This window comes from Plectropomus leopardus, chromosome 8 (genome assembly GCF_026936395.1).
Source record: "Plectropomus leopardus strain MGB_pleo_1.0 chromosome 8, ASM2693639v1, whole genome shotgun sequence".
In the NCBI taxonomy this organism is placed as follows: Eukaryota; Metazoa; Chordata; class Actinopteri; order Perciformes; family Serranidae; genus Plectropomus; species Plectropomus leopardus.
This window is the reverse complement of record NC_142183.1, coordinates 15,872,155-15,900,139: the sequence shown is the minus strand read 5'-3', so window position 1 is coordinate 15,900,139 and position 27,985 is coordinate 15,872,155. Positions and strand designations below refer to the sequence as shown.

The 27,985-nt window shown below is 40.2% G+C and overlaps 1 protein-coding gene and 1 long non-coding RNA gene across 5 annotated transcripts in view; one reads left to right on the top strand and one right to left on the bottom strand.

Annotated features, from left to right (window-relative positions):
* The window catches only part of LOC148188881 (uncharacterized), a 38,068-nt gene extending 12,566 nt beyond the window's left edge, over positions 1 to 25,502 (bottom strand). Inside the window, exons 1-3 of the long non-coding RNA XR_015777252.1 lie at positions 25,366 to 25,502; positions 21,694 to 21,768; positions 5,790 to 5,909 (exon numbers count right to left, since the gene is read on the bottom strand). This is a non-coding gene — a long non-coding RNA (uncharacterized LOC148188881). The remainder of the gene's footprint in view (positions 1 to 5,789; positions 5,910 to 21,693; positions 21,769 to 25,365) is intronic.
* lnx2b (ligand of numb-protein X 2b) lies at positions 1,713 to 26,572 on the top strand. Of its 4 annotated transcripts, XM_042493301.2 has the most exons (11): positions 1,713 to 1,898; positions 1,999 to 2,041; positions 8,808 to 9,396; positions 13,525 to 13,718; positions 16,050 to 16,249; positions 18,260 to 18,685; positions 19,235 to 19,381; positions 20,991 to 21,165; positions 22,531 to 22,774; positions 22,860 to 23,018; positions 23,865 to 26,572. In XM_042493301.2, the coding sequence occupies exons 3-11, from the start codon at positions 8,990 to 8,992 to the stop codon at positions 23,998 to 24,000; spliced, it is 2,088 nt and encodes a 695-aa protein (XP_042349235.1). In that variant the 5' UTR covers positions 1,713 to 1,898; positions 1,999 to 2,041; positions 8,808 to 8,989; the 3' UTR covers positions 24,001 to 26,572. The 4 variants fall into 4 exon arrangements, with proteins under 4 accessions (XP_042349235.1, XP_042349236.1, XP_042349234.1 ...); XM_042493302.2 differs by lacking the exon at positions 1,999 to 2,041; XM_042493300.2 differs by having other exon boundaries at positions 1,713 to 2,041.
* Positions 26,573 to 27,985: the final 1,413 nt, after the last annotated feature.

The following is a 27,985-nucleotide window of genomic DNA, read 5'->3' as shown; positions in this document are numbered from 1 at the left end:
AGTGCCACCTAGTTCCATTATATTGGAGAGGAGGCAGACGTCTCCGCAGCTGATGTCTTCAGCATTTGGCAACTCACATTAAAGAGTCCGGACTAATAAATAAAACTACAGGTAAGAGGAAAAATACGTAATTTGGATTTTGGGGTGAAGTGTCCCTTTAATATGGGCCTGAGAGCTCATTTTTAGCCCTGTGGCCTACTAGCTGGCTAATCTGGCCGATATCAACTTTTTGTTTCTGGAGCAGCATTTTTGTAATGCTGTCCTAAACTTTTTTTATATATAAATGAATAAAATCTTACTTGGTTTACACGAAAATCTAAAGCCTACATTTATACATGCACAAGTCATTGTGAGTTACATAATTGCTGCAGTTAATAAAGTAAGATGATAATTTCTTTATTTCATATTGTAATGATTTATTATTGTTTATCAAGCACTGAAAAAAATCACTGAAGAGCAGAAATTTTACTCATTTTGTTTTAAGTACGCCAAAGGTGAGGACGAGGGTTACTAACAGAGAAGTACCATAAACAAGACTCACTATTATTTAATAAATATTACTAAATAAACAAATAATTCTATATTATTGCATAAATAAACAATGTAACTGTATTATTGTACATTAATGCAGGTTTTCAAACCTTAATTACTTATTGAGACAAAAAGAGAAAAAAACAAAAATGAATTGTGTCATTTTACTTGATGTCCCTGGTTTCCTGGCTTCACTGAATGTAGTGGAGTAGAAGTAGGCTTATGTAGTAGCATAAAATTGAAATAATAAGTCAAGTAGAAGTAACATACCTCAGCATGAGAACAAAGTAAGAAAATTTTCAAAGCAATATTCAGAACATGTTACTGAGGACTGAGATTACAGATTGTTATGGGGACAAAAAAAACTTGCAGCTGAAAATGTTATTAAAACATTACATTGGTTGCTTTGTACTATTCTCAGAATGTCTTTAAAACCAAAAATTGATAGCCGGGATCACTGATGTAAATTTACTTAAATAATGTCCCACCACTGTCTCTTTTTTTTAGTTATTATTCTTCTCTGCGTGCAGGATATTAATATTTTGTGGTTATTTTGTTGCAGACTGGTGAGGAGTTTCTATTAACCTTTAAAACCGGAGCAAATTGGTTTGATTTCTTATAAAAACATGAGGAGAAGGCAATGAGCAACTTAGTAAATATTACAAGAAAGAAAATGCCCCCAAATATATACATGTATGTTTATATGCATTGTTTTATTTTATTGTTTATTGTTTTTTATCTTTTTTATTTGGGGACTTTTTCTTTTTCTTTTAATTTTTTTTACTCAATTTTCTATTTGTGCTCATTTTCAGGTAATTGTTTTGATATTTTAACTAATTTCTTACCGTTACACTTTTTCCCCTTATTTTTAGTTCATAATGAAACAATTATGAATATAGTTTTATGGACATTTTCCTTGTTCTTCCCCCCTTTCTCCTAAAAGCTAATTCTCAACTCATTTTCTTGTCACCTTTTATTACTTTCTTGCAATTTTGGGGGCATTTCTTACCAAGTTGTTTACTCCCTTCATGTTTTCGAAAGAAATCAAACCAATTTGCTCAGGTTTCAAAGGATTATACAGCTTTAAAAAAAAAAAAAAAAAAAAAAGGCATCTTAACGCAGCACGACAACACTGATGCTGATCCAGGTTTCAAAGGGTTAAATGGCTGAATATAAAAAGTCATTCCTGCATTTAAGGATACCTTCAGTTACAGAGCAGTGTTGTGTTCACCTGCATGGACTTCCTCCTGAGCTGAACTGCTTCTGGCTTCAACTGTGTTTGGTCGAAACTGGGAAAGTCGCCCAGTCCTCGCCTGTAGGTTGGACTACACCTGGGACAGCAGACTGGATAACTCAGCAGCATTGCGGTAAAAACAATGTCGGCGGTGTAGAAGCTGTCCGGTGATTTCTTTTACATTGGTATAGTTTATATTCATTATTCAGTAAATAGGGATCTCTTTGTTTTAGCTCGCGACACGTTAGCTGCTTCCGGAAAACAACCTTCACACAGGTAAGGCGAGTTTCGGTCTCCACTTGAGCTAATCTGCCCGATTATGTGGAAAAAAACATCATCAAACTACGCTGTTTTACGCTTCTGGGGTCGTTTAAAGCTCGTGTTTAATGGTTAAATATAGATGCATCGTATTCTGTCATAAAAGTGAGTTTCTGAGCTGAAGGTGTGTGGCAGTTAGCGCTTTTTTCAGCAGGTTATGAGCTGAAGGTGAAGCCATGGCAGATTTATCAGCCGTGATATCGTCCATGTGAGTGAGAGACACACATCAAGGTGAACTTTTATTACCTCCTCTGTCATTGTGATGTGTCACATCGAGCTGTGGTGATTAGGACCGAAGCAGCAGTCATGAGCTGACAGGAGAGGGGCAGTGAGTTATTTATGGTCCCAGTGACAACACTCACATCCAGGGAGAAAAGTCAGTACGCACGTCCGTGTTACTGTGTTTCAGCAGCTTTTTTCATGTGTAAATGCTCACTGGTTTTGGTACATGTGTGTATTGATTTGAAGGTTAATATCAGTGGTGGAAATGAACTATATTTAACTGCAATGAGTGTATTTCTTTATCATGCCACATTTTGAAGGGAAATATTGTACTTTTTGCTTCGCTACTGTAATCCGATTGCCAGTAACTGATTCAAAAATTACATAAAAAGTATTTAATAATTTAAAAAACGTATTTATATAGCACCTTTGATACGCGGAAAGCAGCTGTGCTTTACAGAGATTAAAAAAAAAGAGATGCATGAAGGGATAAAGAATAAAATAGCAATAAAATATACAAATGAGAAGAATCAGAGGGTAAAATACAACATACATAAGCACTACAATATTAACAGTTCCAATATCAGAGACAACAGATTGATAAATGACTGATTAATCAACATCATCTCACAATTGAAAAAAAAAACAGTGGCATAAAGGGGTAAAACAGTGTAATAAGATTTCTGATCTAAGGGAAGGCCAGAGTGAAAAGGTATGTTTTGAGCCTACTGTCGAATATGCAGTGGAATTGTCTTCCATAATTTGGGAGTATAAGCACTGAAGGCTGCTTCTGCCACTTTTTTTGTGAGTCCCTGAGACTGTTAATAGTCCAAAGGCCGATGACCATAGTGCACGATTAGGAGTGTCACATGGGAGGCAGTCTGCTATGTATGAAGCTGACGTTATCATTAAGAGCTTTAAAAACCAAAAACCAACCAATTTATATCAATCTTGTATGATACAGGCTGCCTGAAGAGAGACGAGTATGGGATTAATATGTCCTCCTTGTCTTGTTTTTGTTACTACTCTAGCTGCTGTATTTTGTATGAGTGAAGTTCACTAACTGATGTCTTTGGGAGACCAGGAGGCAGGGTGTTACAGATGTCCGTTTTGAGAAAATAAAAGCATGGGTATATAATCTTTTTTTTTTTTAATTTTATAAACTTGTATTTGATCTGCAGAGTAGAAATTGGGTTGTTGCAGCATCACAAAGGATGGAAATAAATAGCCTCGAGAGAGTAAAACATAAATAGTTCAAGGGATATAAAGCTAAAATAAGACTAGAGGTAAAAATAGAAGCAACACAAGAGCTATTAAAGACACTTTTTCAAGGAACTGCCAGTGTGATGTGATTAGTGGGGTTTTATCTTTTTTACACAAAATCAGTCAACAGCTAAGTAATAACACTCATTTCTGTTTGTGTTGGTTGATTACATGACTTTTACTGTAATAATAAGTGCAGAGGGCTTTTTGTTTAGGAGTTACCTTCTGCCCTTCATGCTGAACACAAAGGCAACATCCGTGGCTGATGATAAGTTAAAGCCATGACTGGTGTTTGTTTGGTATGTGCAGGCAGGCTATTGTACAGTGGGAGGCTCAGCAGCCCAACGAACATAAGCTTAACCTCCGTGTGTGACATGTCGGCGAAACACTGGTGCCACACCACGAGGGAGTCTGCAGCGAGGCTGAGAACCCAACTGGTTGTGTGAAAGTAGAAACTGGGAGGAAATTCGGGTGGAAAACAGTCTGGGGAATGATGGTTTTAATGGCTGTCAGATGGACTGTGCTGTTGATTATTTTTCTGCGTACAGGTATGCAATGCAAATATTTGTCATTGTATTTAAAGCAGCATTTTGACTTTGCATGTTGTTGCTATAGCAATTACATGATGTTTAAACTGTGGTCACGATAGATTCTATCTCAGTGATAAAGGAAACGAGACTTCAAATATCCATGCAACTCCAATGATAAGTAATTTGTGCAGCCATAAAAGTGTAATCTTGGACATGTTGGAGCTTTTCACTTGAGTATGTCCCATTCAGACAGTGATGATAAAGAGTCATTCATCTCTGGGTAGTAATTTATTCTTCATGTGCAGCATTCATTTATATTAGAAGCACCAGACGTTGATGTAAGGTAGACGTAGACGTGACACACCTCCGGTCTTGTGGACTCATGAGGAAATTATTTGTCTAACAGGGCTTCACCTGCGTTCACTGAGGGTGTGGCAGCACATGTGATTCACTCACATCGACCATCAAAGCGAGTGATTCTGCTCGGCTTTGAAGGAACGCCACCTCCAGTAATCCTGTGGGAGACTGGAGTACACCGTATTTCCCTCTAAAGCTTAGACTGTCACATGATTACAAGGCATTTGATTTGGATAAAGGCGTTCCCTCACTGAGGCAGGTCGTATTGAGCAGATATGCTTTGCTCAGCTGTAAACCTTTAATAACATATTATATCCGTCTATTGCAAAACTGTCTTGTTGTGTTGGTTTCACAAACACAGACTTTAACTCTGGTCTAAAATGTCTATTTAAATTTGGGATTCCTGTGATTTTCATGCTCTAATGTAGTGGATTTATACATATCTGTTAAATTGTATTTGTGACGTTAAGACAGATATATTAATTAAACAAACAGGCATTCATAACATGATTATCTTGGCCAAAACAATTGTGATTCACGATATTATTCCAATAATTATCCGAGTTCACAGAGTTTCCCACAGAATTAATATCTATGTTTGGCAGTAGCTTATTAAACTTTTTGAAATGTCATTATATTTTTCAGTATGAAATATGCCGATGAATGATTGGGATCTTTTATGGTTTTTGAGGACAGTGCATATGCGGTCTGTTGGAGTTTTTTTGAGTGCTGCTGGACATCATATTCATGATTATGCTGATCATAGAAATTCACCACAATCAATTTATTGTGAGGTTTTTTTTTCTTGCGAGATCTGTGTCCAATTATACAAACTTTCTCAAAGAAACTTAAAACTGAGGACGTTACCTTGAAAGAGTAAATGATTGAAATGAAAAAAATGACACTTACTTTTTCTGGTACTGCATAAAGGGCTGGATATCAGTACTCGATACCTTTAAAGTATCAAGTAACGGTACGAGATCGTCTCAGAAATGTCACAGTATTACAGAATTATTATCATCAGTAACAATGACCGTCAGAGGAATGAAAACAGAAAGTTTTTTGTTTGGTTGAACAAATGTTTGATTACCATAACTGGAACTCAAACCCATTTTTTAATAGAAGTAGGTGTAAAAATTCTCCCTCAATTAAAATAAAGGTGAGATTCGCTATCAAGTTGCATTTTTTTCAATACCATACATACGCAAATGTACTCAAAATGATTACCATCAACAGTTGAACCACGGTATACCTTGAAACCAGTAGCAGCCCTAGTATAACCAGAATAGCCCAGCACCAAGTAGTATTCAAAGCATCTATACAGTCAAAGTTACCTGCGCCTTGCGTCTATCCGGACTCCCCTCTGGATTGGGAAAGCCTGATGTTAAAGTCTCTGGTGACGCTCTCCTCGGCGAATGGTCAGTTCATCTTCTTCTCATTGGCCCAAAACATTTCTGAAAATAATGGAAAATGATTATCACAGTTTTTCAGAGGTGATGTTTCCAAATGGCATTTTTTGTATGACCAACAGTCCAACATCCAAGGATATTCACTTTATAATGATATCAAACATAGAAAAGTAAAATCTTACGCTGTAAAGTCTGTCTGTAGTGAACTGAAATAGTCAGTTCATTCACCAATCAATCGAGTAATCGTTTCTGCATTACAGAATCTCCATTTCACATGGAGGAACCCAATATGAGCACCTTAAACTGCTGTCATGCTGTATCCTTGAGAAACGTGGAGATATATGCTGCTGTGTCAGTGTGGTGATAGTGGACAGTGAAAGATGGCTACAGAGCCGGCTGCCTTCAGACAAAATCAACAGGAGGGAACCAGCAACCTCGAGGGTCGAGGATGACCTCTGCTCTGATGAAGACATGCTTCACCCTCAGTGAAACACATCAGGTGCTCTCTGTGGTCAGCTGTGACTCTCAGCTAGTCACCTTATCACAAAGCAAATAATACACCTTAGGTACAGAGTGATATGAATGTTTTATTGATAAGAGGATCAGCTGTACCCTTTACTGCAGGGCAGCAGTTTGCATTTAACGTAAATGTATTGTTTATCTTTTGTGTCACTTTCTTGCACCATGTCACATGCTTTCCAAATAAATGGAGCACAGCCTGGTTTCAATTGTGTTTCCCTCTCTGCGCTGCAAGATCCATGACCCCTATCCATTACAGGACGAGGTATCACCTGTACACAGTAAAGACAAAGAGAGAAAGACGGCCTCTGCGACCTCAGCTAGTTTGCATGTACGTGGAAAAATGTGTGCACACATAAATGTAATGGGGACCTGTGTGTTTGCAATCAGTCGATCAGCTAAGAGTACTTTACCTGTGGTAGTGCAACATCAGCAGTCTGAGCCCCCACCCCTCACACACACACACACACACGCACGCACACACATTCACAGGCATTTACAGAGGCACCTTCCTCTCACTCTGCCTAGTTACACCAATTCCCCACTGCATTCCTCACACCGGTGCAGTCAGAGCTCATACACATCCACACTCATGCACACAAATATGTGTCCTCACACACACACACACACACACACACACACACACGCACGCACACAGGCAGTATTGTGACGGTGTGCTGCTGGAGAGGCAGGGCTCTGGTTTCATTCAGCCTCAGGCAACTGTGGGGTTAGAGTCTCGTGTTTGCGTGCAGTGGCTTCAGGGGGCTTGACAACAAAGATATCGGTTCGGGTGAGTCGCTCCGAGGCAATAACAGCGAAGGTAAAGCACATTTTTTTGTGCCTGAAATCTTGGAAATATAGAGGAGGAAACTGAAGGTAGTGAGCTCATTGTGGTGGCTTATTTGTCTCTTTTTTCACACATTGTAATATTTTTCTTTCCTCCTTTGTGTATTTGAGGCAAAAGTCATGCACCTTAAGGTGGTGGTTTTATTTATTTCTGACCCACTTCAGACTCTCAGACAGCATGAAGTCCTCTCAAGTGGTGCCTGTGAATTTTTTTTTTGGCTTAAAACTTGTTACAAAAGGCATTTACTGCAACTTACAAGAGCAATGTGTCTGATTTAGTGGCATTTAGCAGTGAAGATTGCAGACTACAACCAGCTGAAACTGAAGCTTTTCTGAAAACTTAAGGTGTTCTCACCTTTTTTATTTGATAACTTAAAATCCAGACAGTCAGGAGGTTTTAGCAGAATTATCCAAAGAGGTCTCTTTCTCTCCAAAACAAACAGACCCGGTGAATTAAATCAGCAAAAACACTAAGTAAAGCAGTTTCGTTTTAAAATTCTGTGTTTTTTCAATGCTGTTCACTAACTTTTGTGGCCAACATGAAAACATGAATGGCTCTGTCTAAAGCGAGTGTTTGGTCTGTAGAAACATGGCGGACTCCATAGATGAGGACCTGTGGAAAAAAACAGCTCATTCAACTCGATGAATTTACTCAATTTCAATTTACTCAATTTACTCCACTAAATAACAATGTTTGGCTCCCTAACAAGTCTTCCCCTCAACACCCAATTTTTCTCTTATTTTTTAAATTTATTTTTCCTTTTTTAAATTTTCGTTTCTCCTTTTTTTCTTTTTTGGTCTTAGTTTATTTACTTTTAAAAAAAAAAAAAAATTTCTCTCCTTTGTGACTTTTTATTTTATCTTCTCTTTTCTACTTTTGGGTTTTTGTTTGAAGACAGACTTATTATGTAATATTCCATTTCTACTAATATAACCCTCTAAATCCTACACACTGGACCTGTTTGCTCCTAACTTTAATGGGTAATTAAATCCATACATGCACTGTTGAATGGATGCAATTTATTTCACAAACTTGTTTTATGAGATCTAACTCAATGCATTTTTTGTTATTTATGATATGTCCATTTATTTGATATATTTGTTCATACGTGAACTGAGCGGCCAAAAGTTTCTGCAAAGAATGCGATCCTAATCAGCACTCTCCTTATGAGAGAATTAAGGAGATTAGGAGCTGCACAAAGGGATGGAGACCACTGCCGATTGGGCGTAAGGGGTCATTAGTGATGGGGGGTTGCATTTCTGCCCATTTCATTCAAAAATCTTACTCCCGTGTTGTGCCATGCCTTTGTTCCCTCCCATTAGCGAGGGTTTGACTTTAGTCAGTTTTCTTTCGCCTCATTTCACAGAGTTTAGCCCCTTCAGAGTGAAGCACGGGGACTTTTAGCTGAGATGAGAATTCCTTTTGTCCCTCAGGAAACTGGCTGGGAGGAAGCAGCTGCGGCTTGTTGCCATATTGCTGCTGCTCTGTGGATTTGTCATTTCCTGTGGAGCTGGCCGGTATGAGTAGGAACAGTCCAACTTCTGCAGGAGACCTCACTGTGTTTTCTCTCTCAACAGAAAATCAAAATGAAGACGTGGAGATAACATTTGTCACTCTGGATCATCGTATCACTTCCACAGTTTGACTGGATTTTAGCTCCAGATGTGCAGACGAAGACTTATGCACCAGACACAGTTTTTAAGGAGATAAGAGGACACGGATCATTTCCAGAGAAGTTTGGACTGATCTTCTTCAGCCAATGGCTACAACAGAAACCAAAACTGCTGGCAGCGGTAGCACTGCGGGTCTGTCGTGGGCTCGGGTTTGTAAGGAGTGTGGCCAGCAGCACGATGGCATGGACAGCCACCTGTACGAGTACCAGGACGAGGTGGACGATGAACTGGTTTGCCACATCTGCCTGCAGCCCCTCCTCAGACCCATGGACACCCCTTGTGGCCACACATATTGTTTTCATTGTCTGAGCAACTTCTTGAAAGAGCAGGACTTCTGCCCCGTGGACCGTCTGCGGCTGCAGCTGCATCAGTGCCGTCCCTCCAGTCTGCTGGTCAGGAACCTGCTGGACAAGCTGATGGTGATGTGTCCTCACTCTGCAGAGTGTCAGCAGCAGATGCAGCGCTGTGAGCTGCAGCCTCACCTGCACAACAGGTAAGATGCCGTACGGGATGCTGGCAGGTTATGACAGCAGTTTTAGTGCATATTATTAAACCTTTACTTAAAATGACTGGTCACAGTTTGTGTTATTTTAGAGAATGCTAAAAACTGTAAAAATTGTTAAATGATTACTGTTTTTAATTGCAGAATTTCAAAAGTTAATCACGATTAATTGCATTTTTTAATCACATGTTTTCAATATCATTATTAGCCTTACAAAACAGTTAGGAAGTCTATATTGACAGGTAAAGGAATTCCTACCAGACTGTCTTGATTAGGAATCAAATGGCAATTAAACTGTATGGGACTAGAATAAAATGGGCTTGTCTGTAAAGGTGAGACTCATGGGTACCAACAGAACCCATTTTTGATCAGATATGTTGAGGTCAGAGGTTAAGGGACTCCTGTGAAATAAAAAGCCATGCCATTTTCCCATTGCCAAAACTCAGCCTAACTTTGGAGCGATACCTTGCCCCTTCCTGAGAAGCGAGACATGGTACCACTGGATTCCTCAGGTCTTTAAGTTTCATATGATACCAGTATCATCACTTTAGCTTTAAAACTCAGCCCAGTACAGCCTCTTAAAGACAGAAATGTTGGCCAATGATTAACGCTCTAAAAAAATAGAGATCACTTTGTGATTAACTCTAACAACCCTACAAAAAATACTAGGAATGCACATTAATATCGGCAAGTCAATGATATCTGCGAAAAACAGCTTTAAGATGAATATAGGCATCAGCCAGAAATGAACATTTGTGCTGATATGACAGGTGGTAAGATGAAGCTTCAACTAAGTGACTTAAATCCGTTGAAATAGGTCAAACTCTGTTTATTTTGAGATTGTCAGGAATGCTTCAGGGAGAGCATCATCCAAGACTGTTAAAGTGTGATGAATTTTACAGTTTCGTTTAACATTTGTCACATAAAAATAAATATGGCAATATGTTTTACATGTAACTTAGGTTAAAGTAGTTTATTTCTTTGCCCATTGAATGTGTACATTTTGACAAGCACTATATTTCATGTCTGCAACTGCCACCCATCGTGATAACAGCAGACATTACCTGTTAATTCCACTACAGGAGAGACTTAATGTTCTCTGCAATTAGGTGGAAAAACACATGTAAATATAGGCATCAGCAAGAATTAGTCTTGCAAATATCAGAATAGTGTAAATCAGCAAAAATTCAATACAATGCAAAAAATATATTGCCTGTCTTTAAGAGGGTGTTTGCAACATCATGAGCAGCCATACTAATCCTGTTCAATGATTTTGTAAATATGCTTTGAACCTTCAGTCACCTCTTACAGGTTGCTGTAAAATCTAACTTTGCCTTCGTTCGTTATGCTGCAGCAGGGGAAACCCTCACATAGTACAGTGCAGATGATCTCAACAACAACAGACTGTTTCACAGATTTGAGGGTTAATGCACGGATGATGAGAGGGGGAGACATCCTGGATTTCATCAATTTGTCAAGAAGCACAGAAAAGCTTTTAGCAGGAAATCAAGGGATTTGAGGCATGGGTTCAAATAAAGGCCAAGGCATATCAGGGAGAACCCAGGATTACAACTGCAGAGTTGTATATTACAGTAAGTAGGCTATTACATAACGAGGTGTTGGGCATGTAACCAAAACAGCGAACAGTGGATAATAATAAATAGCAAGATAACGCTGTAAAAAGAAAATGTGACAATGAGATATTCCTTCTAAGGGTGTAAGAAAATATTGATACCATTGAGTATCATGATATTATGTTTTGTAAAACTATAACTATATTCTCAGAAAAACTGTATACATTTTTATTTAATGGTTTACATGCAAAGGTTAGTGGCAGTAGTTCATTTAGTTTTTTGTTTGAACCGCCCACCGCTACGTCTTTCAGTGTTATAATCTATCAACCAGCATAACAAAACACAGGGAAAAGGGGGCTTTGAAAGAGGCAGAGGCTCAAAGGGCAGGTAGCTCCTAAAATTATATAAATATATATATATATATATACACACACAGAAAGCAAATGTTTCGTGGCGAAAAAGCATACTTTTTTGTTTTCATAAGGAGGTTGAGTTTTCAAAGATTTCGCACGCTGAATACAGTCATCAAACGACCACATAAAGGTGTCACTCGATCACGTAGTGCCTATACTTAAAAGGGTTATAAACAACACTTTCATCCTCAACAAAATCAGTGCATACCAAATCTACTCCTTCCATTCTTACTTTTCACAATAAAAGCCGTAGACATATACACTGCATAACTGTTTACCAGACAGAACTCAAATTGACTCAAACCATTTCTCTAAAAAGAAACGTATTAAAACAGCACACAGCAGCTTAGGCAAGACAACAGCTTAACTCAGACTGACTCCCGGAGGCTACTTAAGGTCACTAGGGTCTCATGAGTTGTTGCAAATTTGCATCGCTGCCACTATGAATACTTTGATGCCCAATATTCCCAAGTGAGTAATACACACTAATTTACAAAACTATCTGTCGGTATAAGTGTGAAAATTACTATTACGGTTTGCTTGTACAGTCATGAGAGAAAAGAAAGAAAAAAAAGCTAACAAGTAGCCTATAAATGTCAAACTGTTCCATTATAGTGGATATTTTATGGCATATTTACAGTAAATGTCTGGTACTCCCATATACATATAGCCTACTGCGCGCACACATCTGCACCTGAAGGTAATCATAAGATCTGAAGTTTAAGTCATGACAAAAGAATTCTGACTTCTTTGCAGGAATTTAAAATAACTGTCATCAAAACTGATAGTCTCTCCTCTATGTGCCCTTTAATAGGCTGTTTCCTCCTTTTTTGAGCCGAACCATTCATTCCCGTTAGCTCAGTCTGTCTTTGAACACTCAAACTTGTAATTATTGAGCTCAAGGCTCGAGGTGCAGGTCAGTCGATGTGTTTTTCACATGGCCAGAGTGGCGCTTATCTTCGGCCGTGACGCAGTCAATTGTGGCCGGCTCACAGTCCTGCTGCAGCCTCTCTGTGCAAACAATGAGGAGACAAAGTTCAGGCATGAGGAGCAAGCAGCAGTCCCAGCACTCTGGCTTCATCACACTCAACCTGTCTCACTCTGCAATGCAGTGAAACTGTCTACTCATCTGCATAGTGCTCCTGCTCTGAACCCTGTGCAGAAATACTCTCTCATTGTTTCCTCTAAAACAACAGTCTAAACAGTCTTTTCTGAGTTATGACAGCTTCTAATAAAATCATGAGCAAAGAACGCACTATATTGAGTTTGAGTTCGCTTTTCTTTTACCATCAAAGATACTTTTAAGCAGCACTCAAACACACATTTTTAAGTTAATTACTCATGAAAATAAGTATTATAATATTTAAGAGGAATCTTTAGTGTTTTGTGCTTAATTACCCTCAATATTAACATTATAACAATATTAACAAGTTTTTGATTTGACAGGGTTGAAAAAATTATATTGCTACAATTACATTTTCTTCTGTAGTTTTTAGCTTTTTGATCTGTTTGGTCATGTCAGATATTAATTCAGTTAGACAATTTTACTTTGAACTTTAGTTGTGTATTTCAACTCACAATATTAAAACCTGAAGGGGGCAGGGGGGCAACAACATAAACAACAAAAATGGCCTACAAATTATAGTAGTCCTACTTTTTTGGCCTACAGGTCCCTGACACACAGTTTAAACTGTCGTAGTACGGGGTCAGGGGAGGTTACTTAAAATCCTGAACTCATGGTGGTGAAGAGTTAATTTATTAAACCAATCACATTAAGTCACGACAACTTGAATTATTTTTTTAAATCAATTTGAGCAGAAATTTGTGTTTAAACTGCGCACAGTATAGAGTTGATGTAATTATCAACATTATTACATCAACACAACTCATCAAATAATGTCTGCAACTTGAAAAGATTATAAAAATCAGTGAATTAGAATCTTTAACCTGCAACCGTGCACATAATTTGGTTATGGCGATAGGTCCGCTGAATTTTACTTTTTAAAGTGAATCCATTTTCTTTCTATTTCTGTTCATCTATCTCTCCCACTCATTTATCTATCTAGTTTGTGTTGTCTTCAAAAGAGTAAAACTCATGGTCAATCGTCTCTTTAACTCCTGTCTGTCCTCAGATGTCCTGTGTTCAGAAGACTGAGGGAGGAGGCAGAGAAGAGGAAGAGGCCCTCGTGGAATGAGCTAAAGGGGCGTAAGGGGGACGGGGAGTCATCTGGTGATGCCAAACACTCAACAACACTGTCCCGAAATCCCACCAGAGATCAGCCTGAGCCCGGGCTCATCAATCCTGCCTATGAAGAAAGTGAGGAAGGTATGGCGTCATTTTATAAGTAACAGCCACCATTATATTACTGATTAAATCCAAACGGTCTGTTTTCTGTCCAAACAGCAGAGTACAGGGACTTTTCTGTTATCTTTGCACCTGCAAACACACAAACATGGAAATTGAGCAGTCCAATGTCCAGCCACCCTTAGTTACTGTATCTAGGCTGACCTGAGCGGCGACCTCTGGGGCCAAAAAAAATTAAGCCAATGAGAAAGTGCCAAAAACTGCAGTTCCTCAATTGCCATTTGAGGCAAAAGAGAGTAAATCCTCATTGACTCTGATGTTAAAATGCCAAACATTACAGCAGAAATACACATGCCTTAATATCAAGTAGGTCTAATCTTATAAAACTGACAACATTTTTATTATTATTATTTTTAAGCTATATTAATTATTAATGTTTGTTTATTAACTGGCCCCTGCCTTACTGTCATTTTGCAAAGGTGGCCCCTGGCCAAAGGAAGCTGAGTAAACCTATTTTTAATTTTTTTGTACCACCAACTGCAGATCAAATTTCCCCTTGAAAGACAATAAAAGCTCTGAACTCGACTCATCTGTTCTAGCCTGAATCTTAATGGTTTCCCTGCTATGGAGTTAGGGTTAGTTGGGGAAGTTGGTTGTTGGGAAACAGTGATGTTTTTTAGCCTCAAGGTTTTAAGGAGTCTGTTACAGGTGAATCATCAGCCAAGTTGTTGAATGTGCACCAGCTCACAGATGAGGTAACCAGACAGTCTCATCACTGGGAAAAAACCCTCTAAACAACCTGCCTGCCAGTACTCAGGGACCAAATTCCACTAAAACATAGTTGCCAGGCAACTGGTAACCAGTGTCCACAGAGAAGTTTGCATAGTTACCATTATAATCTATATTTTAATGAAATAACACCGTGTGCTCAAGCCTAAGTGAAATGCAATGAGCTGGTGCCAAGTTTTTTATTTATTAATTCTTCACATTTTTGCATAAAAGTGTCAGCATGTTGACTCATCCAGGTTATAAGGTTATTCATGCCCTCCTGATAATTGTGGGACTAAAAAGATCAGCAACACTGCTGAGGAGTTATCTGTAGCATGTAAATACTTGTGTTGTCTGTCCGTTCGCACACATCAGCTCCAAGGTTGAGACATTCGGTTCACTTCAGTGCGTTAGAGCTATTTTATTGGGACGATTACAAGCTGCTGTCTGCTGTGCTTTTCTCTGTTTCTTATCTAAAGCTGGTGCTCAGTGTGAGCTGTAAAAACAAAAGTCACCTTAAGTTCAAAAACTGGTTATTGGTTGTCACAGTGTTATATAATTGTATGCATGTCTCTACTGGTGAATGTGTACTTTAGATGAATAGATATCAAAGCTTTGTGCTGTGTGTGTTCCTGGCAGGTAGATGAGAAGATCAATATCTGTTTCAGTGCATCAGTTTTCCTATGAGACGTATTATCTGTGAGGGATATAATTAATGAAGACCTGAACCACCTTTTTTGTTAAGCATTACATATTAATCACAACTTGTTCTGTCAAGCATTGTCTCCCTGGTGCTGTTTTGAAAGATAATTTCATTACAACATGGGTGGTATTTTTATAGCTCTAGCCACCATTTCTGCAAGTTATAGTTACGTTTACTTAAAGTAATTTGTCGAGATTGGGAACACGGTGACGTCACTGCAAAGACGTCAGTTGGAGCAAGAAACACAAGCGGTCTGATCATCAGGGAAGCTGTAAACAAGCCAACAGAGGTCAGATGATCTAAACTGCTCTATTTAGCTGGTGAAAGTGAAAGTGCTGAAAATGTCTGAAATAATCCGTCCTTGCAGCTGTGTCCTCGTACAACAACAACAAGTGTGTTTGGACAAGCTGAATCAGGAAGTTGTTTTATAAACTGTGATGGATGTTGAGAATTTAAGTTATGATTTTACTGTCTCTTACACAAATGTTTAGCCAGTCTGGGAGTTTGTTTAAAACCTGAACGATTGCCTGAGTGCTCATGTTTATTATTCTGCAGGACTATTTTTTTAATGACGTTGTACTGCCAGATATTAGGAGTAGGTAGGAAGGAAGTCGGGGCTTTATAAAAAGATTCAGGTGTCAGGCTTTAAGCAGCAGGCATCAAAGAGGGACAGCACAAAAAAACCTTCAAAAATAAGGAGGTGAAAGACCAAATGACAGTGGATCTGGGGTTACTTTCACTTCTGCTGGCGAGCAATGTTTATCAGCTGTTATACAAGGTACGGTCAGCCAACAAGAGCTAAGGAGTGGGAGTATTTTCTCCGTAAACATGGGAAAACAGCCACATTAATTCCACTTGGTTTTCTGCTTCTCTTCCTCCAGATAACACCCCGCTGCGGTCCAGTCTGGTGGCCGAGGCCAACGTGGTGGAGCTGTTCAGAGAGGAGCCCGAGGAGGAGCTGGGCCTTCGCATCGTGGGGGGGAAAGACACACCGTTGGGGAACATAGTCATCCAGGAGATTGTCCGGGACTCGCTGGCAGCTCGTGATGGCAGACTGGCCCCTGGGGACCACATCTTAGAGGTGAGACAAGTATTCATTTCTTCCTCAGCGAGGGAATTCAGCCGTGTCCCGGTGGCGTGGCGTTTCTTTTCAGCATATTTTTGCCTAAACACTTTGTTGCTGAGTTGTTATCATATTGTAAACAAAGTGCTTTGCAGCGAGGAATGGGAAAGCTGATCTTCAAGATATACAAGTTTGATCTCCATGGAAACAAGGCGTGGTTATTTTCTCCTTGCCAAACATGTCAGTGTGAACGCCTTTAACCTGGCTGTTGTTGGTGTCACTGATTGACTTGCTACTTGAGAGGTCTGAGAAGTGTTCAGACATGAAGGGGACTAAAATTTAGATAAAGAACCACAGTTATTATGAAACAATGAGGTGAGTTTTCAATTTGTAGTAATTATGAACTGTGCCACAATTATTTTCATGATCAATTAATCTTATCTTATAATGTTCTCAATTTATGGATCAGTTGTGTTGGCTATGAAACATAAGACAACAGTATCAAAGGGTAGTGCTGTTCAGTTACAAATTCAATTAAAAAACAGGAAATGTGGATGGGCCAGACAATGTCAGCAGCCTCTTTAAAACCATTTTTTTAGCTTTTGGTTATGTATGGAAAAAAAAATGCAATGTTTATCTTTACACTAAGGAAAAACAAAAAAATCTATTTTTGGTCACATATCTGACCCAGGCACATAAGAAAATGCAGAAACACAATAAAAAGAGCTATCGATACAAAGAAACATGTCAAGGGTAACCATTAACACACTGTGTCCCGTATTTACACACACACACACACACTTACTTCACCTCACAGACGTCAAAGAAAAGTGTGACTAAATGACTAAGGACGTGTTTTTGACCATTTGACCGTAGCCAGAGGTTTTGAAAAGCATTTAAGCATGATCATGAGAAAAACACTGATTTGTAAAAGATATGATTGGCGGTGATGCTGCGCTGCTCCGTACATCCTGTCTGAACGGTACTTCCCATGTGTAACCCAAGAGATATGAGAAAGGATGAGATGGTTCCCCTGTGAGCCACTTCCAGACATTAAATGTAGTTTACATATTTTTATCATAGCAGAATATCAGATTTATGCACTGTATGGTGGGCCAGTCCGAGGTTCAGTCGGGGCCAGATGTGACCCGCAGGGTCCCAATTAAATAGGCCTGTCACAGAGCTCAATGTGTTGTCATCAAATGTCTTGTTTTGTCTGAACAACAGATGTTTTATGATCTAAATATAATAGGTTAGTGTTAATTTTCTATGTATTCATGAACTCATTTTAAGTATGGATTTTTCTGCAGTACATATTTGCTCAGAAGAGAACCGAAGTGCAGAATATAAGTAAAGATTTTAATAAGTTGTGGTTTCCTCTCTTCCAAGAATGTCGTCCTCCTTGTATTTCTTCCCTCCGGTTCTCTGGGAACGTTGCACCACTGTAAGCCGAGCTCGTAGACTATTTCAGCTTCGGCTCTGGCAACTCTGCTTCAGTGTGTCCTCCAAAATCTAGCTTTTCCTCCAAAGCCAACCAATCACAAACGTGGAAACGAAAACAAAACCCTGCCATCGAAAAAAAAGGCTGCCTTCAGGATGTGAAACATTAGCTGCAGTGTTTTTGGCTTTGTGTAAAGCTGGTTGGGTGTAAAGAGATCCGATGAAGGCGCGCAAAGATTTCGTCATTAAGATCTTGAAACTCAATCTTTGTCTTCCCCTTGAATCAATGCATTGATTTTTGTGACAGCCTAATTTCACATCAGATTTGTGAGGTAAATATCTCCCTGGCAGGCTCTTATTTTAAACAGGAGAGGTGAGCTGATGGTAACTTGCAGCTAGTATTTGTTTTGATTCTAATGCAGGAAATATAGGTATGATATAAAAATTATCTTGAAGGAAAAGTAACATTTTCAATTCATCACGCTTTCCTGCTCATCAAAAAAGTACTGTTGTGGCAGCATGGATGTCTGTGTCAGGCTGCTTCATCACCGACTGTTGTTTCTTCTCTCCGTGGCGTTGTGTCTCCAGGTGAATGATGTCAGTCTGGCTTCAGTCCCCCACGCCCGGGCCATCGCAGTGCTGCGGCAGCCGTCCCTCCTCAGGCTCACTGTTATGCAGGAGAAAGGCTTCAAAACAAGGGATCCTCGCTCTGATCACCACCCGTCCTCCGGCACCACTGCCTCTCAGCCCTCTCACAGTCCCCATGGCAACACTACCTCCAATCACAACCCGGGCACTGTCCTGCAGGTGACACTAATGAAGAGCCAGCGCAGCGAGCCGCTCGGCATCAAACTCATACGGAAATCGGACGAAAGTGGGGTTTTCATCCTGGACCTGCTGTCAGGAGGTTTGGCAGCCAAAGATGGAAAACTGAAGAACAATGACAAAGTGTTGGCCATCAACGGACACGACCTGAGGCACGGTACACCTGAGAGCGCCGCACAGATCATACAGGTATACTAAAGGACATATGATAGGATTTTCTACATTTTAGTAGAAAATAAAGTCAAAAAGTGACAAGGCAGCGAGTTATTAAGCTAATAACTGATAGAAACACAGTGTGCAATAGTCCACCTTCCACCTTCTCTTCCCATTTGTCACTATTTCTTCCCTATCTTCAAACACACACACACACACACACACACACACACACACACACACACACCTTGGAAAGAGGTGCCAACACCAACAAAGTCTTCAACAGCTCCAGATTTTTAGCATGATAGATATCAGGGAAGTGTCTACAATTCATCATTAAATCTCTGAGCTCACAACTTTGAACAGCTCACACATTGTGCTCGAATTCTGATTTGTGAGAACCGAGCCAACGCTGATTTGCCTCTGATCTGGGGCTATTGTTAGGAGCTCCAAAAACTGTTGCAAAGCACAAAGTCAGGGCCAAAGTTATGCAGTGTGGAGAGGAATAAGAAATGCAGCAGCAGTAATGGTAAGATGTATATATATTTGTATTGGTGTTAATCGCTTTTTACTGTGTTTATGTAGGCGAGTGAGGTGCGTGTGAACTTTGTGGTGATGAGACCTGCAGAGACTCAGGAGGAGGCAGTAAGCAGCAGAGAGGGGCAACACAGCCGAGCAGCCAGGAGGGCACCTGAGCCGCAGTACTTCAGGCGCCAGTCCACCTACATGAAGGTAATTCCCTCACAAACTAACACTCAGACTGTTTTTTGAATAAAGTATTTTTTATCCACACTTACTCAGGGCCTTGCCAGCCGTTAAATACTTACAGTCTAAATCACAGGATATATATATATACTGTGGCTATATACTCGCTGGCTTTTTAAGCCGACATACACATCCCCTTTCGCTCACTGTACATTTAAAAATCCCCTTCACTACAAGAAACAGCCATAACCTCAAAGCCAACAGCCTAAATGCGAAAAATGGCATGTTTTGCTGAAATCTGTATAGTGGAATGCTTTGTGTCTGCTTTGTTGTTTTGGTGAATTTTTGCAAAGATGTACAGCAAATAAAACAACTTGTGAATGCACATCGTAAAAACCCAGACTCAGTCTTGCAGGACTCTCATGCCTGATGTTGATCAGCTTTTATGACACAACCAGTCAGACTGATTTGCTACATCTTTTTATCCCAGCAGCGGCTTGCAGTGACATTAACAACGTCACCAGTTCACTGCACAGGAAAACCAACTGCTCGACGTGAAGCAATCTCAGTTGACTGAGGGGCTCCGACTGACTATTCGAATCTCTGACTTTCAAGGGGCGGCTCTAACCAAAACAAGTTCCCTCCTGACATTATTTTGCAAAATCACCGTCGCTGCATCCTGAGCTTAGCTCCGCCTAAGATAATTGTGATTTCTTTTAAGAAATACAAACAAGCTAGAGTGTTTTATCCGTCTGCAGCAGAATGACAATGTGTGCCTCCAGATCTGACTCTAGTGCTGTCGCAGCGCTGTGGAGAAAGTTCTGACGACGGGAGACCTCTGGGTTTCTAACTTCTTCGACACCACTAACCACAGTGTTGTTCTCAGTATGTTACAAACCTGACATACTTGTGTTACACAGTGTAATTGTGATGATCGCTCCTTTGTCAGTCACACTCAGCTGTATCATATACTGTCAATAGAAAAAATAGCACCCCCCCTCCCCAGTTGGGGGTGAGAAGCTTTGAGCGCAGACACCTGCGTCGGTGAGCGGAGATGAAAGCTCTTCTCCGGGGCCTCCCTCTGTCCTGATCAAAAGGCCTGGGGTGCTGCTCACTCTACTGCTACAAGACCACTGTCTTGTTGTTTTTTGGTTGTTTCTTTGGGTGGCGGAGGATCAAAGCTTGTAACAGTTAGCTTTCGCCTGCAGAGTCGAGCCTTTTCGTCTTGCTGGGGGGGGATGGGCTCCCTGCTGGGGGGAGGAAGAGCCCCACCTCCCCCCAGCTTCCCTTCTGATGGTTTACAGACTCCAGAGAGAAACAAGGAGGCCTGTTGAAGCCGTCACTTTCCACACATCTTTTCCACTACGAGAGCTCAGTGTTGATCCTCACACGTTACCTCTACCCTTAGCTCTCAGCTCCTTCTCAAATGTTTCACATTTGTTTCTACAAGCAGTTTTGTAACAGGGATCAATTAAGTCAAAGGATCCTGGAGAGGCTGAAGTGTGTCCATGTCAAACGAAATAGCATAAAACAATAATTCTTGTGGAGAATTTGTGACACGTGGGATCCTGATTGAGGCCAACTTAAAAAATCAGTCTGTAATGCTTGATGTTCATTTGTCCAATTGTCCATGTAGGATCCTCCAGGTGGGTTTTCCAGCCAGGAGAAGACTGTGAGCCTGAAGAAGGAGCCTCGGCTCTCCCTGGGCATCACCATCGCTGGGGGGAGGGACTGTCGCAGCCGTCTGCCCGTTTACATCACGAGTGTCCAGCCTGTCGGCTGTCTTCACCGAGATGGCACCATCAAAAGAGGTACAAAGCAACATCTGCTGACGTGTGATTTTAAATTCAATAGGAACTTTGTGCTGGAAGTTTTGCAACAGTTCTTCACCGCGGCTCGGGCTGCAACTATTATTTTGCAATATCCATTAATCTGATTAGTTTTTTGATGTTATCATTTGTCTATAAAATATCAGTAAGTTGTCAAATATACCCAGTTTTCTTTCTCTCCTCACAATTTGACATCTTCAGATGTCTCATGTTTGATCAAAACTCCAAAATCCAAAAATCTTCAGTTTACCATGAAGTACAACAAACAACATCTTCAAATCCTCACATAATGACAAAAATGATAACACACATATCAAAATATGCGCTGATTGATTTTCTGTCAACTGACTTATCATCAGAGCTCTAGTTGTGATTAAATGAAAATGTGTGGCAGGTGTTATTGTGAGCATATTAAGAGTGGGGTCATGTCCGTTAATTCAAAATTTGAACCAGAAACATAAAAAAAATCATTCACTCTTCAAATGACCCATTTGTGTATTAATTACTCACCCAGTGTTGCACTGAATTCAAGAAGTGTGTTTTTCTTGCACGCCTCCACAGTGAATCCAAAGTTGAAAAAAAATCCTGAAGACAAGAACAAAACTGTGTAAATACATCAGTTTACGAACTCTCACATTACTTTTGCAATATAACCCAAGTATCGTTTATCCAGTCGAACGCTCAGTGCTTCCCAAACACATGCATTTTCACAAAATTTAATATAAAACACTTCTGTAGACACAGCGTCACAGAGAAAAATAATTTTCTTTATGAATCCAGCATAACCCTGGGTGAGTAGTTGATGCAAACAGTCAGAACTCCTTTAACTGTGTAGAAATATTTGGATAAATACAGTGAACAAAGCATCAGAAAGAAACTATTCACAGGAAATCCATTACCATGTGACAGATGTTTGAATAGGAAAAGAGCAATTCTCTTTTCACTTGCTTTATTCAAGGGTGCAATGTGTTGCTCAAGGGCACTCAAACAGAGAGGGTGTGTGTTTAAATAAATGCTGACTTCTTTGAAAGAGGTGCAGTCTCTAAATATTGTCTGCCTCGGACTACGTCCTTTACGAGTCGTTTAAATTTTGTAATGCATGCTTTTTCTCCCTGTTTCAGAATTTCTCCTCTGTTTTTTAAAATTGTTTTCATATGAAAAGTGCAGATAGATGACCTGATGATAAAATATAGTCATAGGTTTCATCCAGTCTCATCCATCTGGCTGAATTACAATTTATCCCCAAATTAAAGAAATTAAAATGAAGAACTTTCCCTCATGTTGAGCACAGAGATGCTCTTATTAAAATGTCCTTTCATGTTAACAACATCAGCTGTGTCTCCTTAGGGGACGTCCTGCTTAGCATCAACGGTGTGGATTTGACCCAGCTGACCTACAATGAAGCCGTTTCTGTGCTGAAGACTCAAACAGCTCAGTCCCAGGTGGTGCTCCGTGTCATCCAGACCCTCTCCGAGGAATCCGAGGAGGACGCAGAGGCTGCCAACAACGACGAGCTGGACACTGTGGACGACCCACGAGACGATGCCCTCAACTGGACGCCGCTGTGGATTCGTTGGCTGGGATTACCAAGGTAGAGCCTGAATCCTGTTTTCCACTTTAAGCGTGCTCTGGTTATTTTGATGTTAAAGAGTCAGCTCCGATGTTTGTCGTTTCAGTCCCATGCACTGGTGTCGGGACATCGTCCTGCAGAAGACCAACAACGAGAGCTGGGGCTTCAGCATCGTCGGTGGCTACGAGGAGAGCCACGGCCAGCAGCCTTTCTTCATCAAAACCATTGTGCCTGGGACACCCGCTCACTTTGATGGACGCCTCAAGTAAGTTAAAGGGACAGTTCAACCCAAAATCAAAAATACACATTTTCCTCTTTACTGTAGCGCTTTTCATCAGTATTGTTTTGGTGTGAGCTGCAAAGTGTGGGCGATAACGGCCATAGAGATGTCCGTCTTCTCTTAAATGTAATGGAAGTAGATGGCATTCGACTTGTGGTGCTCAAAGCATCAAAAAAAGCATGTCGGAAAAACTCAACAGCAATGACCTGATTACATAAAAAAATAATCGACAGACCTTTTTGTGAGCAGTTTCTTGTAGGAACTACTTTCTTTCTACCAAACTACACCCGTCAACTGCATCACTGTACAGAGGGAAGCATGCATCTTCTCATGGACGTCAGACTCGTGCTTGTGAAAGAGCAAGATGTAAACATTAATGGTGTCCTCGAGGTGCCTCGGGAGCCCCATGTACAAAGGAAGTGTCCATGGCCAGAGCGGCCGCGGGTTCGCTTCTAGCCCCGGTAGCCCTCTGCTGCATATCATCCGCTCTCTCTCGTTTTCATGCTCACACACTGTGCTGTCAAGAAAAATCAAAGGCTAAAAAAAATCTTTAAACATCATCCTCAGCTGAGCTGTAACTTTAGTTAGCTCAGAGGTGCTAGTGCTATGATATTGGAGAGAAGGCAGACATCTCTATGGCCGATACCTCTTAACACTCAGCAACCCACACCAAAATAATCCAGATGGATAAAAAACACTACAGGCAAGAGCTTTTTTTAAAAATTTATGGGGGTAAAATGTCCCTTTAAGCCCAATTGACACCTACGTGACGTGATAAGCGCTTGCATCCTTTCATGACTCTCCACATTAACGGTCTGTGGTGTTCTCCAGGTGCGGTGATGAGATCGTGGCGGTGAACGGAGCCACGACAGTGGGAATGAACAACTCCTCTCTCATCCCGATGCTGAAGCTGCAGAAGAATAAAGTCACGCTGACGGTGGTGTCGTGGCCCGGGAGTCTTGTGTAAACTGAACGCACCTGCACATTCACTCTCCGCTCTTTCTATCACGCTCTTTGATCAGCACACACAGATCCTCACGCTGCTCAGCTGCATTCCTGACTGGGTCACTCACTGTCCCTTCCACATGTAACTCACCGCTCGGTTACATCGTTCACTCGTTTGATCACTTATGTAATACTGAACATGTGACCTTCCTGAGCGTGGTCTCGGCTGGCGCCTGTTAAGTTTCAGTGTCCTCTCGCACTCTCTCACACATGATTGAACGACATGGCTTTAATCAGGGTGAAAAAAATGATGACAATCAGTGAATTATATCCTAAGGACAAACTGGAGGGATGTTTTATTTTTGGAACATCTTTTCGATCTTTTTCTGATTTTTTTTTTCCTGTCCTCAGTTGGTAGACATGTCTTCACCCAAAGATGAAACGTAGTGCTTAGTATATATGTAGACAGTTGTGATGAAGAACTATAGATGACTACATAAAACACAATGGCTGCTGATCATATAGACTCATGCCAAAGACAGAAAAAAAAACACCCTGTCCTGTAGCTTTTGTAACAGATGTGTGATTTTATCAATTTTATTCACATTTCACCTTAAAAATCGTGCATCATGTTAAAGGGTAGCCTCTATGTTTTTAAACCTGGAGCCTATTTTCTTATGTTTTGTGTTCACGTAACTTATGGAGACACATTTTGAAAATGGGCCAGTACTGAGTGAGACCGCTGCAGCTGGCAATGGCTGAACAGGCTGCAATGTAACATTCACTTTATGTCCAATTAAAGTGCTCGTGTTTGCCACCGATAGGCTCAGATTATTATTTCAAGTGTCTGACAACAATGTTGAAAACAAAAAGATTTATTCCTGTAGAGATCATTTCCATAATGTTGTCAAACACTTAAAATAGTCATTGAGCTTTTCAAAAATGTAAATGCTCAGAGTGTTTACATTGCAGCCTGTTTGGCAGCTGCCAGCTAAAACACTCTCGCTCGATACAAGACCAATTTTAAAAATGATTGTCTTCATTAGTCACTTCAGGCCCAGACACACCAAAGTGACGTCAAAGAAAACTAGTGGTGACGAAGCTGATGGTTGCATCACCTCATGTCGCCAGTGTCTTGGCCAAAAAGTTGCACATGAACAATGTTCTGTGCCTGCATGAGAAGAAATAACTACCAGCAGACGGTGGTCGTCTGTAATCATCAGTGAAAAGGGAAATAGAAGATGCTAGTTTGCTACTCAGCTCATTAACAACACTGTATGATGTTGAAAGAGCAACGCTTATTTACCGTGCAGTAGTGAACAAAAGCACAAACCGTCAAGGAACGTTTCTGCCTGAGAGTTCAATGGCTAAAGGAAAACAGTCTTACCTTATGTAACATGTTTGCTTCAACCTCAGTTCCTCTCGACTTTAGTTGTTTTCTTTCCTCACTTTTGGTCCTCTTCTCGTGCGCTGAGCTGAATCAGAGTGATTTCATTCACTGAGGGCTCTGCTGCTGAGATTGATTCAACACGCAAAGGCCGACGAGGGACAAAGTTGTGGGACACACTGCAGCGACTGGAGTGACAGATGATCACCAACGGCACAACGTTAACCGACGTACCACAGACTGCAAGGTGTGTCAGGACCTACAGAGAAACATCATGACAAAAACAAGGTTCATATTTACAAAAGTTACCCTCTAACGATCAAATCAACAAGAAGCGACTTTGGTTTTAACAGGAAAGTTGTTGAAAAGTCAAAGAAAAGACGTGCGGTCATTTTTGATTGGACACTTTCATTGCCGACACAGACAGAAATGTTCACTTTAAAGGAGCTTAAAGAGTTTGAAATACCTGAAGCCCAGTCCTATCTGAGCCATAAAAGTAATCAGTAAAATCTAAATGTACGATCCCTCCTAAACATAATAGCAAACCTGCACAGAACATTTAATCACAATTGCATAGGTCAGAAACAGCTTGGGTCCAGGTTTTTTTTTTCTGTTTGCTCTAGAAATTGAAAATATCTGCAGCAGGACATAAACTTTTATATTGTTTAAAACTGTGAGCTGGTCTATAGAAGCAAATAACTTTGCGATGAATGTTTGGTCTTAATCAAAAGTGTCGTTAATCTATAAATAAAACATTCAGCAGACATTTCCATGAACCAGTGCTCTGTATTTATTTTAAAATGATCTCACGCTGAATGACTTTGATGAGCAGGTGCCTTGTAGACATTGAAGGACAAACCAGAATGTATAACGTTACTTGCCTTAAATTTCCACTGAACGAAAATGTGTTTTCCCCTCATTATTTACTTTTATTATAAACTGTTTATAGGGATTTCAAATGAGAATGACGAGAATGACGAGAATGACCATTTTCAGATAAACTTGTTACCTTGTTTTCTTTGAGTCAACACATTCCCAGAGGCCTTTCTCGTGTCTTAATTGAGACAAAACCTACTGAACAATTTAGAATATCATTTAAGAGTTTGTTTTTGAGTCTGTGATATATACAGTATATATACAGTAGATAATGTGTGTATTATATCCCGTCCGCTGTTTTATCATGTTCAATAAAATCATAACGAATCAAGGTTGTTCTCCTGTTCATACTGGTGCAGAACTGCATTCAGTGTGTGTGTGTGTGTGTGTGTGTGTGTGTGTGTGTGTGTGTGTGAATGTATGAATGTAGTTGGCCTTCACATGTTGCTATTGGTTACAATCTCATAATGGCCAGAGAGATCAGAGAGGTTTTGTTGTTGTGCCATGTTCCCTGGTATTATTTAATTATATTGTTTAATTCTTAAAACAACAATAATTAAAACTATATTTTCTTCTGTCTGTCCCACACTCTGTAGATATACTTAACTATATGAATTCGATCTAAGGGAGCTTAAATTTCTATTGATGCTACTGAAAAGGAGAGAGGAAGATGAAACGGTAGCTGATTCATAAAAAGACTGCTCATGATGAGGTTATAAATTTGATAAATTATTCCAGATTCAATAAAATTTGTTTTGTTGAATCCTAAAAAAGAAAGTCAACTTTTCCATTTCAAATATTTTTAAAATGATTCCGTATCAATCTGTCAGAGTAGGTAGTATTCAGTTTGGTGGTGGTTTAAAAAAAAAAAAAAAAAAAGGTAAAAATAAAGTTATGAGGATCTAAAAATGTATTTGTGGTTGTCATGTTGTTTTGTATGATTTCTATTTACCATGTAATCACCTATTTAGCCAGGATGTAGATGACCAGGTGGCCCATTGTCGATATGATAGACAGATAGACAGACAGATGGGACTTAAATCAGTCACCTCAGTGGTCAAAAATGTCCAGTCAAACTGTGTAGTCTGTTCATGGCTCAGTCTGACCCCTAGAGGACAGAAACTGTAAAGAATAAAGAAGTGACTCAGGTACCTCACTTAATTTAGACTTATTTATGATTTTCATTTATAGTTGTTTTTCTGAAATTAAGCCTAAGCTCATCAGTCATATGTACATGCATGCACTCAAAAAGATGACTAAACTCATTTTTTCTCCAAAGTCGAAACACAAGATGTGGGTGGTTCAGAATGCCTGAATGTACAGTTCAAGTTTGTAAATATCTGCATGTGCAAACACACACACACCACACATTTAAGACCTCTCCCGCTCTATCAAACACACACCCAGACACTTTTGTTTGTGCACGCAAACACTCGAGACAGTCAGACCAGAACAACCTGCTGCAAATGCAAAACGCGCCTTACAGCGCCGTGTGAAAGTATTCACCCCCCTGGTCTCCCCCTAGTCTCATTTTGTTGCATTTCATGCTATAATTTAAGTGTTTTTATTTGGATTTAATGTAATCGACATTTGTGAGGGGAAATGGGGAAAAATGTACTCACCTCCTTTGCTGTGAAGCCCCGGAATAAGATGCGGGGCTACCACGAACCGCCACACGTCACGTAATGAGTTTAATGAAGTCCACCTGTGTGCGGCCACAGTGTCACGTGATCTCAGTATCTGT